Source organism: Stegodyphus dumicola, chromosome 3 (genome assembly GCF_044657685.1).
Source record: "Stegodyphus dumicola isolate Sdum_Otavi_A_Nest chromosome 3, ASM4465768v1".
Classification (NCBI taxonomy): Eukaryota; Metazoa; Arthropoda; class Arachnida; order Araneae; family Eresidae; genus Stegodyphus; species Stegodyphus dumicola.
In genome coordinates, this window is record NC_140770.1 from 155,722,447 (window position 1) to 155,738,503 (window position 16,057).

The window sequence follows — 16,057 nt, forward strand, 5'->3', positions numbered from 1 at the left end:
AAGGTGCTTCAGTATTAACTAGTCAAAGCGAAACTCCCTCTAAATACTTTCAAAAATCACATTTTAATCAAAATCGAAAGTTCTCTACCCCGCCTAAGAAAGAGAATCAAAATGTCTGCATATTTTGTTTATCTGCTTGTCATATGAATCATGATTGCGCACTTGGTTTAAAGGCTCGTCGAAAGGCATTAATAAATCGAGGTTTATGTTTTATTTGCTTTTCGAAAGGGCATCCAAGGCGTTTCTGTGCTCATAAAGATGAAAAATGCAGACTGTGCAATGTCCAAGGTTTACATAATTCGTTAATATGTGACGCCGCATCGAAAGATTTAGAGACGGATACTTCCAATCAGACAAAACAAACGCCAATCCCTGAACCTTCTCTTTCGCTCTTATGTAATGAAAATAATAACAAAATTAAACCACCGACTTCCGTTCTTTTACAGACGTTTTCGGCAGCAGTTAGGTGTAAAGGGGGGAACGAAAAGGTATTACGTTGTATGCTAGATTCAGGGTCACTGGGGTTAAAAATTATTAATAAAGAAGCGCTTATTATTTTCACATTTGGATGCAAAGATGCAAAAGAGCTCTTGTATGATATCGTAGAAATCGTATTGCAAAATGTAAGCCATCCCAGTAAAAAGATAAAAATTATCGCAATAGTCATTGATTCTATAACACTAGGGCAAGTAAAAGTTCCTTCTCGGTGGATAAGAAAGATGGCGTTTGAGAAGGGAATAGAATTAGCAGATGCTGGTACGAGTGACGAAATTCAAGTATTAATAGGTTCGGATTATATTTGGGAAATTTTAGGAGAACGAAACGTGACGATTTGTAAAAAATTAGTCGCAACAGAAAGCACTTTCGGTTTTGTGATTTAAGGCAAGGACGAAGGATCAAAGTGTAAGGACGCAAGAATTAATCATATAACCGTTGTAAATGAGGACTTAGATTATGAAAGAGTTAAAAAATTATGGGAATTAGAAGCAATTGGGATAAGTTCGGATAAAGAAATATCTCTATCAGATAAAGAAATTTTAGAGTCATTGGAACGAAATACAACTTACAAGAATAAAAGGTATGAAACTCGATTATTTTGGAAAGAGGGTGTTGAAGGTTTAAATAACAATTATGAAATCGCGAAACAGCGTTTACAATTTTTAAATAATAGGTTTCAGAAAAATAGCGAGCTATATTTAAAATATAATGAGATAATTAATGAACACTTGAGAGATGGTATAGTGGAACGGGTAGATACATATTTAAATAGTAGTTTGAAAACGGGGTATTACATGCCTCATCACGCGGTAGTGCGCGAGCAGAAGGATTCTACAAAGGTTCGAATAGTTTTTGACGCTTCTTCTAAAAGTAAGGGAAATTTATCACTTAATGATTGTTTGGAAAGCGGACCTAATTTAAATCCTGATTTGCTAAAGATTATCATTAAATTCAGGGTACATTCAATTGCGTTTTGTGCCGACATTCAGCGTGCATTTTTAGAGGTAGGCTTAGCTAAAGAAGATAGGGATTTTTTAAAGTTTTTGTGGATAAATGAAGAAGGGTCAAATCTCGATCACAGTAATCCCAATTTACAAGTTCTCCAACACAATCGAGTTCCTTTCGGGGTCAAGTGCTCACCTTATTTATTAACAGTAAGACTGCATTTAAAAAAGTATGAAGATGCCTACGAAGAGGCATGCAGTATGTTAAAAGAGCTTTACGTAGATGATTTAATTTCTGGGACAGTTAATGTAGCAAAGGCCTTACATTTAAGCAAGGACATGATTTTCATTCTTAGCGAGGCCAGTATGAATTTACGTAGATGGGTTTCAAACTCACCTGAGCTGAATGAACTATGGAAACTTAATGGAATTGACTCTCGTGAAACATCTGAAGACTCGTTGGTACCGTTGAAAGTTTTAGGTCTTATCTGGAACAATGTCAATGATAATTTGAAAATAGATGTATCTCAGTTTGAGAAGTTACAAAATCTCAAAGTAACTAAACGCATCATTTTAGCAGCATGTGGTATGCTCTTTGATCCCTTAGGAATTATGAATCCATTTACTGTTCGAATTAAACTCTTAATGCAAACTATGTGGGAAAAGGGTATTCAATGGGACGAAAGTGTTCCCCTTGATACAGAATTCATATTTCAGGAATGGTTAAAAGAAGTTGAAAAAATAAAGTTTTTCGAAATTCCCAGACAGTACATCAATGATATGTGTTGGAAGTTAATAGAAGTTCACATATTTTCTGATGCCAGTCCCAAGTGTTATGGTGCAGTAGCATATTTTAGATTTAAGAAGAAAAATAAATGTAAAATAAGTTTCATAGTGTCGAAATCCCGTTTGGCTCCATTAGAAAGGGTAGCACTCCCTAGGCTTGAACTTTTGGGAACATTAATTTCTGCAAGATTAGGTTCGTATTTGCAATCGATATTTCCGCAGTTGGATAAGGGAAATATATTTTACTGGACTGATTCCCAAATTTGCATTCACTGGATCAAGGGATCTGCCAACGAGTGGAAACAATTTGTTAGAAATCGTGTGGTAGAAATCAAGGAGAAAACAATTTTAAACAACTGGTACTTTTGCAGTGGGAAGACAAACCCTGCTGATAAACTTACGAGGGGGATGGATGCTGAAGCTCTAATTAATGATAGTGATTGGTTTTCTGGGCCACCCTGGCTTTCAGAAGTAGATATTCGACATCACATAAACGAAATGAATACCGAAGCTGACTTGCAAAACGTTAGTGAAGAACGTAAATGTGTTACTTTGAAAACACTTGTGGAATCTACAGAACCGTTACTAAATCTTGAACTGTACGGAAATTTAAACAAAGTACTGGGAATAATGGCTTATGTTCTGCGCTTCGTGAACAACTGTAAATCCGCTCGTGAAAAGCAATCTGGTGTGCTTACCGCCTATGAGTTACGGAAGGCTTCAGAATTTATTATAAGAAATGTTCAACTTAATGAATTTTCAGAAGAAATTAATACTTTAAAGACAGAACAACCGATTAAAACTAAAAGCAAAATCATTTCACTTAATCCATTTCTAGATGAAAACGAAATTTTAAGAGTAGGAGGTAGATTAAGAAACGCAGAAATTACCAGAGAAAGTAAACATCCCATTATATTGCCAAATAATAATCACTTCACAAAATTAATAATACAGCATTATCAAGAAAAACATTTACACGGAGGGTTGCATTTAATGTTATCCGCAATAAGACAGAAATACTGGATAATAAGTGCAAAGAATGAAATTAAAAAATGCATTTGGAAATGCATAAAATGTTGCAGAGTACGAGCAGTAACATCTATTCAATTAATGGGAGAACTACCTGCAAGTAGAGTGATTCCAAGTAGAACCTTTTCAAAGGTTGGCGTTGATTATGCCGGCCCATTTTCCGTGAAAATGAAAAGGGGAAGAGGTATAAGACCAATTAAATGTTATGTCTGTATTTTCGTTTGTTTAGCTACAAAGGCTATCCATTTAGAGATTGCTAGCGACTTATCAAGTGAAGCTATCCTAGCTGCTCTAAAACGATTTGCTTCGAGGAGAGGAAAACCTCAAGAAATAAGAAGTGATTGTGGAACTAATTTTATAGGTTCAAATAAAATCCTCAAGGAAGCAGTTTCATCTGTCCAGTCAACCTCAGAATTTCAAAGGTGGTTAGCAAATGAAAACATAAGGTGGATATTCAACCCGCCAACTGCTCCACATCATGGTGGTATATGGGAGGCAGCTGTTAGATCTATGAAGCTGCATCTAAAGAAATGTGTTGGAACTCAAATTTTGACTTATGAAGAGTTTCTAACTCTAATTGCACAAATTGAAGCATGCTTAAATTCGAGGCCAATAACACCGGTCTCCAGTGATCCCAATGATTTGACAGCTTTGACTCCTCGACACTTTATTATAGGGACTCCTTTAACAGCTGTTCCGGAACAAGATTTAACCGAAGTACGAGTGTCTCCATTGCAAAGATGGCAACTAACACAGCAGATGTTCCAAGGGTTTTGGAAACGGTGGTCTAAAGAGTACCTGTGCCAACTACAGCAGCGTAGCAAATGGAGACAGCCTAGCAGAAATATTCGTCTAAATGACTTGGTTCTCATTAAAGAAGATAATATGCCTTCATTACGTTGGAAACTCGGGCGAGTAATAGAAGTGTTTTCTGGAAGAGACAATAATGTCCGAGTGGTTAGACTAAAAACTGTGCACGAGGACATTAAACGTCCTATTACCAAACTGTGTCTTTTACCAGTTGAAGAACATTAACTTAAGTGTTTGGTTTATATTGAATATGTTTTATTATTATTTTCATTCCTTATTGTACTAATAATTTTATTTGTTTGTTCTAGTTTAACCCTCATAGTTAACGTTTCAATATAGTAAGATATAAGATGTTTTGCTAGAAGATTGGTAAGTGTAACATGTAATTTTATACTTTTTGAAGGTTTTTGTATGTTTTCAGTTTCTATATTTTTCATTTACTTGTTTGCATATATTGAAGATTGTATTAAGATGAATGTAATTCATCGGGGGGAGGATGTTTTGGCCTCCTCGGTGATTGCGGTGATTTGTGCCCAGAGGGCGCACCGCACAAAAGGTTAGTTGCGTTACAGAACGTAAGGGAAGCGAACACGCCAAAATGTCGGGCGTATTACCGCTAATTGAGGTAATTGCATCGTATCTGTCAGGTGGCAGAAAACTAGTATGATGTATCAATTCACATGCCAGGTGGCAGAATATGTCTATCATGTACATGCCAGGAGGCATAACGCTTGTAAATATGCCAGGTGGCATATGACTTGTAAATAAATTGTAAATAAATGTACAGTAAAATATCTTGGCGCAATAGATCAAGGAACAAGCACATACCTACAAATATTTTTTCTATATGTTTTCATATCGTAACTTGATTTTAGTTCTTTTATATTTTGTGGCTATATGATAAAAATTTATTTGGGTACATGAATAATTTTTTAAAAATACTTTTTAAAATTACTTTTAAAAAATATCAGTTTTCAACGCATTGAAAAATTAAATTACTAGCAGAGTTTATGATCATTTCGTTGTTTCCATAGAGAAAAGTTTTTCGTTTAGAAGTTAAAAAAAATTATAGACAAAATTAATAAATTTTTATTTTTAGATTACTTTAAATTGTTAGATTAACTTTATATTTTATGCATGTAAGCAATTCATTTCCACGTTAAGAAAAAGATAACTTGAAATACTGAATACATAGTAAATTTTCTAGATTGTGTTACATTTTTTAGACTATTTTTATGTATGAAATTTATTTAGATGCTAAAAACATAACTTGAAAAATTTTTAGATTAATTTTACATTTAACATAAATTTATATTTTATGCATGCATTTCTTTAGACGCTAAAAATATGTCTTATAAAAATGCATGGTGAATTTTTGAATTACTCTAAATTTTAAGATTATATTTTATGCGTATTCACGCATAGAATCCATGAATGTATGCAGTTCGCTTCGATGTTAAAAAATATACTTTGCGATAGGGTAAGTGTTTTGAAAATATATCTTAATGATCAAAGTTATTTATCATATAATTTTCTCAAAATTGTTATGTTAAAAAAATTATTGTCGTTACAGGTATACCAGTGCAGGGACTGCTGCCAAGTGATTGAACGCCGTAAGTGCCCTAAAGATCTGCATAAGTGCGGTACCACCAAATGTCCGTCTTGCGGCCAGTTTGTCGTGGCTGCTGAGCACCGTTGTTATTTGCGACGTGTTGCTCCGAAGAACTCTGATGACAAGTTCATCTTTTTCGACTTTGAAACGGACCAGTCTTCGGGGGAGCATCTCGTAAATTTCGCGGTGGCTCAGTATGCCGACGGCACTGAAAAGGTGTTTCCGGGTTACGAAGCATGCCAAGATTTCTGCGCCTGGCTGTTCACCCCACAACACAAGGGCTTCACCGCCGTGGCACACAACATGAAAGGGTAAGTTAAAAATACCATAGTTTGCATACTTTAATTATGACTATGCTTTCAATATTATTCATGATATTTTTTTTACTTACAGGTTCGATGGGCAGTTCGTGATGGCCTGGCTCTTGGAGCAAGGCACAGCGCCGGAAATGATCCCTAACGGGTCTATGATCATGAGTGTAAGACACCCCAGTCTCAACATTCGGGTCATAGACTCGTTAAACTTTTTACCGATGGCGTTGGCCAAACTACCGGGATGCTTCGGTCTCACCGAATTAAAGAAAGGATACTTCCCTCATCTCTTTAACTCGAGGGAAAACCAGAGTTATGTCGGACCGCTGCCTGAAGCCCGGTACAACAGCCCGGATACAATGAGCACTTCAGCCCGACAAGCATTTCTGTCCTGGCATGAAGCACACAAGGGGGATGTGTTTAACTTTCAAGATGAGATGCTGGCCTATTGCAGGTATGTTTTTTCCTTTTTTCTTCCTTTAATTTTATATTTTATGTTTCGTATATTTAACATTTTCTTTTTATATTCATAGATCGGACGTGGATATTCTTCGCCGCTGTTGTCTGGAGTTTCGAGCCCAGTTTTTGGATGTGGCGAATGTGGATCCATTCCAGTAAGTTATTTTCTCATTCTGTTCTAATCATGTTTACAATTATGTTATGTTTAGTGTCTCATACCATCCTTTTAATTTCTTTTCAGATACGTGACCATTGCGTCAGCCTGTATGGCAACGTATCGGAGTGGCCACATTCAGCCCAACACGATTGCCATGGTGCCCACATACGGCTACGTCAACTCAACGAATTACAGCCCCTGATTCGATCCGGTGGTTAGACTTTGTTGCTGCTTCGGAAGACATTGCCATTCAACATGCGTTGAATGGTTCCGGAGAGCACAGAATCGCCGGAATCTCGGTAGACGGTTTCTGCCAAGCAACTCAAACCGTCTATCAGTTTCAGGTAAGAAAATATAACCATTTCTTTTTCTATGTGATTCTTTTTTAATGATTTTACACTTTTAATGTTAATTTACATGTGGAACACTATTAATATATTTGTATTATTTTAGGGCTGTTTCTTCCACGGGTGTAGTTCCTGTTATGACGGTGATGTCATTCATGCACTAAAAGGGGTTTCCATGACAACGTTGCGAGAGAAAACGGAAGAGACCACACGAAAGCTTCGCACCCAGGGTTTCCACGTCATAGAAATGTGGGAGCATGAGTTTCAGAGAGAAAAAGAGGAAAATCCGGATCTCCAAGCTTTCCTGGAGCAACACCATCTGAGGGACCGTCTTAATCCTCGAGACTCATTTTTCGGAGGACGGACCAATGCCCTCAAATTGTTCCACGAGGGAAACGCTAAATATGTTGATTTCACATCCCTCTATCCATGGGTTCGTACTTTTTTTATTATTTTAAAACCTTTTCATGGATGATGTGTTTTTTCTGATTTTTATGTATTTTTTTTTTTTTTTGACTTTTTGTTTTATTTCACAGGTGAACAAATATTGCGTCTACCCTGTAGGACATCCAACAATCATTACGGAAAGCTTTGGGGATATAGAAAATTACTTTGGACTTATCCAGTGCCGTGTGATTCCTCCTCGGAACCTCTACCTCCCGGTACTGCCCTATCGGTGTAGGAAGAAGCTCATGTTCCCTCTGTGTCGGACTTGTGCCTTTCTACAGTCTCAGTCTTCCTGTACCCACACAGACGATGAAAGAGCTCTTGTCGGAACGTGGGTATCGGAAGAAGTCAAGCTGGCGATAAAGAAAGGTTACCGCGTCACACATGTAAGTATTCAAAGATTTAAATTATTTCTCATAACCCAAATTTATTTAAAATCTTTTGTCATAACTGAAATTTATTCTTTATTTTCTAGATTTACGAAGTCTATCATTTCAAAGAATCGTCTACTTCCCTGTTTCGTTCCTACATTGATCTCTTTCTGAAGATCAAACAGGAAAGTATCGGTTGGCCTTCGGAGTGTGTGACGCTTGAAGACAAATTAAAGTATATTCGCCAGTATGAAGAAAGAGAGGGAGTCAAGTTGGACGCTGGAAAGATTTCCAAGAACCCTGGGCGTCGACAAGTTGCCAAGTTGGCCCTAAACAGTTTCTGGGGCAGGTAAGATGATTTTTTTGGACTTAAATTTTTTGTAAACATTTTTAATTCTTTGTGATTTATGTTGAATTTTTGTTTCAGATGGGGCATGAACGTCAACAAAGCGCAACTGACCTACGTACATACGGTGCCAGACTTTAATAAGATATTGGCGGATCCTACTAAAAAAGTAAGTTTCCTTACCGATTTTATCCATCTATAAGCTTAGTGTGTTTCAAACTGTTAACTCATAACTATTTTGAACTGTTAACTTATGATTCTTCTTTTATTTTCAGATCAAGGATGTCTTTCTTCCCAGACCTGGGGTGGCTGCCATTTCCTGGGAATCTGCGAAGGAGTTTGTGCCGCAGGATGCCTCGACCAACATTTTTCTAGCAACTTTTACGACAGCTTGGGCTCGTCTCAAGCTGTATAGTGAAATGGAGAAGCTGGGTCGAGATGTCCTGTGCCACGACACAGATTCCATCATCTATGCCTCGAATGGTTGCAACGATCCCCCCTTAGGAAACTTCTTAGGAGAATTTACCGACGAACTGGATGGAGATGTTATCAAAACCTTCGTGTCAGGTAAACACCTTTAAAAAGTCCCTTATTTAATATGTACCAAAAAAAATGTTTAATGTTTTTTCTATTATCTCTTTTTTCTCATGATGTTTTATTTTTTCAGGAGGACCGAAAAACTACGCATACCAGACGGCCACTGGGAAAACCTGCTGCAAAGTCCGAGGATTTTCATTGAACTTCCGGAATTCCCAGTTGCTGAATTTTGAAGCCATTAAAAGTCTGGTCTGCAGCCTCGACCGAAGTGAGATCATCTCTCTCCACAACCCCTGCAAAATCACCCGAGAAGCGAAGAGAAGAAAGGTTGTGAATAAACCGGAAACAAAAATGTACAGAATTGTGTTGGATAAAAGGGTGATCCAACAGGACTTGACCACCTTACCATTTGGGTTTTGAAAATAACTTTTGTAAAAATGTATGGTATGTACAAAAAATGTTTGTATGTAAAAAGATGTTATGCACAGTATTTGCGTGTAAAAACTTATTTAGATAAAAAATAAACAGAAGTTTGAAAATTATGGTGTTTTTCTTTTTTCAAAGAATGGCATGAAAGGTAAGTTTTTATTATTTTAAGAAAATTGTTATATTTTTTCAAAAATTATTATTATATGTTAGTTTAATTAGAAAGAAAAACATAACGCAAATAATCAGAAATTAACTTTTATTCATATCTCAAAGTATTACACATGTCATTACAATTTTAGCCACAGCTGCGAAGAGGATTTTCTTTTAGGTCTAGCATACATAGTTTTTCCATTCATTAAATGTTTGTTTTTGACAAAGTCTTGAGGAAAGTTGTTAACATTCAGTACATTTTTAAACTGTTCAAAGGCAAAAGGTTTTTGAGTTCTATTTCTCAGCAGAAAGTTTATCAACTGAACAATGTCAGAGCCAGAAAACACATGATCATCCAGAATGAGTTCTTTATTCTGTGTCCAGGAAATCTGATGCTCTTTTAGAAAATCTATTATTTTCAGTGCCGTTCTTTTCTGCTTCACAGGAACTGTTTTCATAATTTCTTTTTCTATATCTTTCTCAGAACGTTGTTCAGGCGGTTGTTCTTCGGAAGTGTTCTCATGAGGAAATGTAACATACTTTTGCAGAACCTGGATGTACAATTTAGACTTTTCTTCATCGTCCATTTTCTTTTTTAAGATGTTTCGAATTTGTGTGTCTAAATCACTCAAATGTTCATCTTCAAATTGCTGCATACGATCCAGGGGTACCAGAGCAAATTTCTTACTGTGTTCCATGGATAAGGGAGGATAAGACACTGACTGCTGCAGGAATCAGGAAAGATAGGAAACCGTCACCTTTTTGAACCAAAAAACGTCTTTTCTTAAAAAGAGGTACTTTTTTTGTCCGCTAGTTTTCTTAAAGTTCTTTTAAAAGGGGCGAGTCGATTTTTGACCCGTTTGGTGATGGGTACGTTTCCTTTTAGAAGATTTAAAACACACTCACAAACTGATTTTATGAGATGATTCGGACACCTTTTCAGTACAGCTGCTTTTATTCGACTTTTTCCTAATAGTTTTACATAATCCACATCCTTCAGATGAGACATGCTGATGACAAATGAACTCATCTTCCTGCACACTTTCTTTTATATAGGTAGCAGATGCAGCCGCTTTGGTTAAAGGACAGCAATTAAATCCTTTTGCATGAATCGAACATGTTAAAGAACTTTTCTTTTTTAAATTCTCTATCTTAGGACAGTCTAGATTTATCATGTCTCTACCTAATAAATTTTCTAAAAATAATTTCTTTTCTAATCCTTTCACGTATATGACAGAATAAATAGATGACAAATATTGCAAAATAATACGAAGATGAGTATAAGGTAATACACCCTCACTCCAATTCATGTGATGACGATTTCTTGTGACCCAAGCAAAACACTTTTGCTGAGATCGTGATAATGTTTTCCAAGGTTGAGGAGGTAAAAATGACCAGCAACTGTGATATCCTTCATGCACAGAATACAAGGCTAATTCTTTAACAACGTAGCAATGAGGCATCCATTGAAAACCTTCGAAATCGATCACGATGGGAGAAGACATGTTAGCCATTCGACGTCTCAAACTGAAATGAACTATCGGGGCTGGTAGACATAGTATTTATCCTCAGGAAAGATGCCTGTATGAAGGCGAAGCGTTTCACTTGTTTCAGGTCGTAAATCAATCAAGAAGTAGCTAAATGGAGTTGAAGTAGCATCCTGAAAAATTTCTTGAAAGGCCTTTACTTTTCCGGGGAACATTTGTCTAGCTAAATGCATAATTTGACTTTTATCTCTAGGATTTTTGTGTAGGACAAGGTAGGTAATGGGAATTTAAATGAATATTTCTCATCTCCTTGCCTTGGTGAAAAAGATTTTGTGTTATAAAAACGACTGAAAGGTTTCGGTGATGACTTCCTTTTGTAAAAAGTTTGCTTAAGCGAGTATCACTTGCTAATTCAGACATTAAATCGTTTATAATAATTAAAGCATTTTGAAGAGTCTGCAGGTTAGATGGTAATCTTTCTTCAAAATTTACGTTTTTCATGGAATTAAAAAGAGGTTGATAACTTCCGTAGCAATAAATAATATTGGTCGGCATGGGATGGAACATTTTATGATCTATCAATTTCTTCACAAAAAATGTTTTTCCCGAACCGGTAGGTCCGCTCAGAAGACAAGTAGAAGGATGTACGAACTTGGGCAGTTCCATTTTTGGAAAGGACAGCATGTTAAGAAAACACTGACTTTTATACTTTATCGAAAATCCTTTTGCATGAGACATTTATTCATTTTGTTTAAATAAGTGTAGAAACAAGAAACACGAGAGACATTTTTACAAATTAAAACAACTTTATTTTTTAAAAATCATATTTACACCATATCATTTTTTGACAAATTGAAATATTTGGAAATCATGATTCTTCCCATCTAAGGGTGATACAATGAGTTCCATACAGAGTCCTTGACAGCGTTTAATAATAAAATAAATACAATAATGTCCACATACATTAGAAGTTAAACTCTGAAGCGAAATCTTGTTCCAGCAAACATGACGATATTTCTTGACAAAGAATGTGATATCTTTTCCATATACTTCAGGTGGGAGTCCATAAGAGTCAAAAAATTACAGAGTCTGTTTGTCTGCAATGTAGACAGCTAGCCAATGAGTTCCTTTTTCATCATGTTTATCCGTATTGAGCACCAGTGCACAGGGAAAACTTTGAATCGCAGGTATTTTATCACAAGGTAAAACACCCGCATAATATCTCAAAGAAATAGGATCTCGAGATAAGATTTGATGAATCTGTGATGAATTCATCACTTTCCAAAATCGTACAGAATATTTCGAGCTTTATTGATTTCTATCAAATTTTCAAATTCAGCGTACACTAATAACGAAACAGTTTGTTGTAAGGGAGTCAAAAATTTTATTTCTAATCTTAAGTTGCTGTGTCGAACTAGATTTAAATGAGAGCCATCACAAAGGTCAGGTGACAGGTCGAAGCGAAATAAGGAATATCCTTTTGAAAATTCTGATCTTGAAAGGTAAAGTCCTCTGTCGTCTGCATTCATAAATAAATTCTGATAAGCTCGTATGAAATGATTTTTGTCAAAATTAGGCTGAAGAGGATTATGAGGTACCGGTTGCCCGTCCACATAAACGCCGGTAAAGTTCATATTATAATGCTTGAATTCAAAAGGAGACTTTTTATAGTTTCCGTTAAAGGCATCATTATCGACACATGCCACCACAATACAATTAGGCATTTGACCTATAAAAATATTGTCTTGAATAAAACTCATATTTCCCGTTGGAATGGAATAGGCTTTGCAGAGCACTCTATTAATGGGATATTTGGCTGTTGATTTTTCTAGGCTTTTGGCATGTCCTAGCACAACACCTGGGCTGACTTTCACTTTGCGTACAAACAATGAAGCTTGTTCGAGTAAAACTTTAAATTCACCTTCGCCCAATAAACAAAATTCAGGTTTGCTGCGTATGAGTTTAATTTTCATATCCACCATATTCAGCAAAAGTCTTTCCTGATGAAACATATCCAAGTGCAATCGGCCAATCATATCGACCGAAGCACTCAGTTTAAACAATTCTGCTCGTTGGTTGAATCCTTCATTCGGCTGAGTGTCTTGAATATCAAAAACGTTCATACGTCCTGCTGTATCTTTGAAAAACAATTCTGATGACAGTTGAGACGTTTTCGTATCAAAACCATGATTCAATAATTTTTCTATCATGGCTCTGTAAGGATACGTGTTATTACTGGTGGAAACGAGTCTTTCATTTAAGCTAATATCCACTTGAGAAAACATAGAATGTAAAAAGAGATTGACAGGTCCCACTTTACTTTCAGCCGTGATTGGCTTGCCATCATTTTTTAAAATTTTCACTTTGACGTAGAGTTGTGTCTGTGATAAGTCTAGGTAGTCGTCTCCGCTTCCAGAAACATTGAACTCGACAGGACCTCCTTCCGATACATTGGCTAATGGATGAAATTCAACCCACTGACCTTTTTCGATAACTGTTTGCGTGGGAGGTAACGAAAATATATCCAATTCGGATTTTGCGCATTCCGGAGAATCTTTTAACAGAAAATCCATTACGAGTCAAAAATATCACGTCGTTGCACCTTCCTGGCTTTAGACGAAATGAAGTGTTTGGGGGTTTTGCGCTTCCTTTTAAACCTTCCGTGACCAATCATCTCATCTGCTTTCTGAACTCCTTTCCTCGCTAATTTTTTGCCAGCTTCTTTAGATCTGGTTTTGAGGGAGACTTTAAAATTTTCTCCCGACAATACGTCGTTTGCAATTTGTGTTCCTGTCCGCAAGGCTTCTTTTCCGACTGTTTTGGCTTCACTCATCAAAAAAGGCATAGCACTGCGAAACAGCTTTGAAAAAAATCCACCAATACCATAACCTTTCTGTAAAATGGTTCCTTGATAGTAAGGTAATCCATTTCCAGTTTGAGCTAAATAATAATCTTCAAATTTTTTCGTGCAACACGTATAAGGCACCCGCATGTTTGATGCTTCTAATCTTATATACACAATCTAAATAAAATCAATTTGCAAATGAAGGCTTCTTTTATAGAATTTGTCTCAGACGAAAATGCAACACAAGAAATACTTTGCCTCTTTCGAATGGTACTAAATCTCCAGAGTGAAGTCTTATGTCAATATGTATAGTCTGAAAATGTTGACGGATAACTGGCAAGTAAAAGGGCCGGGGGTAATGAGCGTTTATGATGTCTCCGTCATTTCCTTCTACGGTGACAATTTTTAACAACGGGGCTTGTACATCTCCCACAATTTGAGGTTCTACGAGATCGCAATACACATACATGACAGGAAAAGATACTTTGGGATCGGCTACAAAAGGACTTTGTTCCAATCCTTTGTAAACACCCGGCTCGAACCCTAGAAGCTCCGCTAATCCTTCGTGAAGAATGACTTTGCAGTTTTCGTCGGTCTTAATGGTCACTTTCTTCGTAACAGTATGATAGCTGAATTCAATCTTATTTTTATGGGAAGGTATTTTCATGGCTTTTAATAAATCTGGTATCGTTTCATAACATCCTGGAGGCACTCTTCGACCTTCCAATTTTCCATCACCCAAATCAAATCCAAATAAATTATTGTCTTTTCGGACGTTATACCATGTGTGAGGGTAAATAAAGTCCACAAGAGATAACTTCCACTGACTATTTAAATCCATCGGAGTAGGAAGCTGAGTGGTAAATTGTGATATTTTGTTGTCTGGAAAAAAACGCATGGAGCTGTCGCTGATCAGTGTGATAAAGAAAGACATGTTTCGTTCAAATGACAGATAAGCAGAATGTACGGGCCTTTTATACCCTTCTCACATCCTCCACCCAAGCATTGAAGCTTTCGGGGTACCCCTGAAATTTCACAAAGTATTCTATTTTCCCGCGACGTTTCCTCTTTCGTAAAACTTTTTCTACAGGATAATAACCAGAGTCCGAAACCTTTTGAAGTTCTTGTTTGTAAAACGTTCCTTGTATAACTTCTCCTGCAAGATCTTTCAGTTTATAGACAACAGGAATTCCTCGAATAATTTTATAGATTGTAAAAATTTCTCGTGTCCAATTTTGTTCGTATCCTTTCTCAAAGACCATTTTTTCTCGGCTGATGCGTACCGTATCTCCAATCTTTAAATCTGAAGAAACAGGCACTTGTGCTGGTTGCTGTCCGTATAATGTTTTCCAAATTCTTTCTTGATTTTGTAGCGTAACGGATACAGGTTCTGTCTTAATACTACGATGCCATGTATGGTTATAACTGGATATCAATTTATCAATCACATCAATGTACTTTCGTGTATTCATTTCGGTAAAGTATTTCCACATTTTGTTTTTAGAGTTCGATTAAATCGTTCTACGACAGAAGCTTTGGTTGTATTATGTGTCGTGAAAAAGCGAAAGTTTCTCTTTTTCAAAAAATTTTGAACTTGTTTATTGGTAAACTTTTTCCCTGCATCTGTTTGTAATGATTCGGGTGTACGTTCCGAAAATATCTTTTCGAAAGCGGATTGGATGGACACAGATGTTTTATCTTTGAGAGGGATAGCCCAAGCGTATTTGGAAAGGATATCTATACAGGTCAGCAAATATTTATATCCATCATTAAAAGAGGCCAGGGATTGCATATCCACTAAATCAGATTGAAATTGCTCGTTTAAGCCTCCTACGATGACTCTGTTCCTGGGAAACGTGTGCCTCAAAGGCTTGTGCAAAGTATAAGAATCCTTGGTTTGCAACCATTTCTGAATGTCTTTTGTTTTTACGCGACCTTTTAAAGCACGATGCAAAGCAGCAACACCCCCGAAGCTTGCGGGGACCTGAGGATCCCGATAGGTCTGAGCCAGAGCTGCGTTCATTGCAACAGTTGTTATGATCTAAACGTACACTGATATTCATTTATATATATTTAACTAGAACAGAAAAAAGTTTACTAGTTTCACGTATATTAAGATTCTAGAAATAGGTCTAAAAACAAGAGAGAGAAATGAATGTTACTTAACATCTCAAAGTCTGATAAATGAATGATACATGTTTAAGAATAACAACACTATTTATACTCTATAAAAGTCAACAGGTATTTTGAAAATAATTTATGTGAGTAATCATTACAGATAAATTCTTTTAAATAAGGTCTGAACCTGGAGACAGTCATGAGATTGTTGTAAAATAAAATAACATTTATTGAGCATCCTAATTATTTTACAAATATTCATAGTATTCAATACCTAAGAAACCATTGGTAGTACAAAATGTGTTTCTTACTTCATCGAGTACATGGTTTAAACACACAGATTTTAAAAAGTCCTTGGTAATGTAGTGAGCAGG

At 36.4% G+C, this 16,057-nt stretch overlaps 2 protein-coding genes across 2 annotated transcripts; one reads left to right on the forward strand and one right to left on the reverse strand.

The window, feature by feature from the left end:
* Positions 1–7,482: 7,482 nt before the first annotated feature.
* LOC146998140 (uncharacterized) lies at positions 7,483–9,074 on the forward strand. Its single transcript, XM_085812372.1, has 4 exons — positions 7,483–7,786; positions 7,876–8,286; positions 8,393–8,684; positions 8,785–9,074. Exons 2-4 carry the CDS (start codon positions 8,179–8,181, stop codon positions 9,072–9,074), a joined length of 690 nt encoding a protein of 229 aa, XP_085668498.1. The 5' UTR covers positions 7,483–7,786; positions 7,876–8,178.
* A 1,696-nt stretch (positions 9,075–10,770) lies between these two features.
* Positions 10,771–13,293, reverse strand: LOC146998141 (uncharacterized protein F54H12.2-like). The gene is made up of 2 exons (XM_085812457.1): positions 12,319–13,293; positions 10,771–10,893 (listed from the first exon to the last, which is right to left on the reverse strand). Exons 1-2 carry the CDS (start codon positions 13,291–13,293, stop codon positions 10,771–10,773), a joined length of 1,098 nt encoding a protein of 365 aa, XP_085668583.1.
* Between the last annotated feature and the right edge of the window lie 2,764 nt (positions 13,294–16,057).

Excerpts from the sequence above, each read along its gene's own strand:
- LOC146998141 (XM_085812457.1), bottom strand. The coding sequence starts at position 13,293 with ATGGATTTTCTGTTAAAAGATTCTCCGGAATGCGCAAAATCCGAATTG. Across the intron at positions 10,894-12,318 it reads TTTATGTGGACGGGCAACCG|GATGCTACTTCAACTCCATT; the intron begins GTACCTCATAAT and ends GAAATTTTTCAG.
- LOC146998140 (XM_085812372.1), top strand. The coding sequence starts at position 8,179 with ATGTTGAATTTTTGTTTCAGATGGGGCATGAACGTCAACAAAGCGCAA. Across the intron at positions 8,287-8,392 it reads TGGCGGATCCTACTAAAAAA|ATCAAGGATGTCTTTCTTCC; the intron begins GTAAGTTTCCTT and ends TTTTATTTTCAG. Across the intron at positions 8,685-8,784 it reads TATCAAAACCTTCGTGTCAG|GAGGACCGAAAAACTACGCA; the intron begins GTAAACACCTTT and ends TTATTTTTTCAG.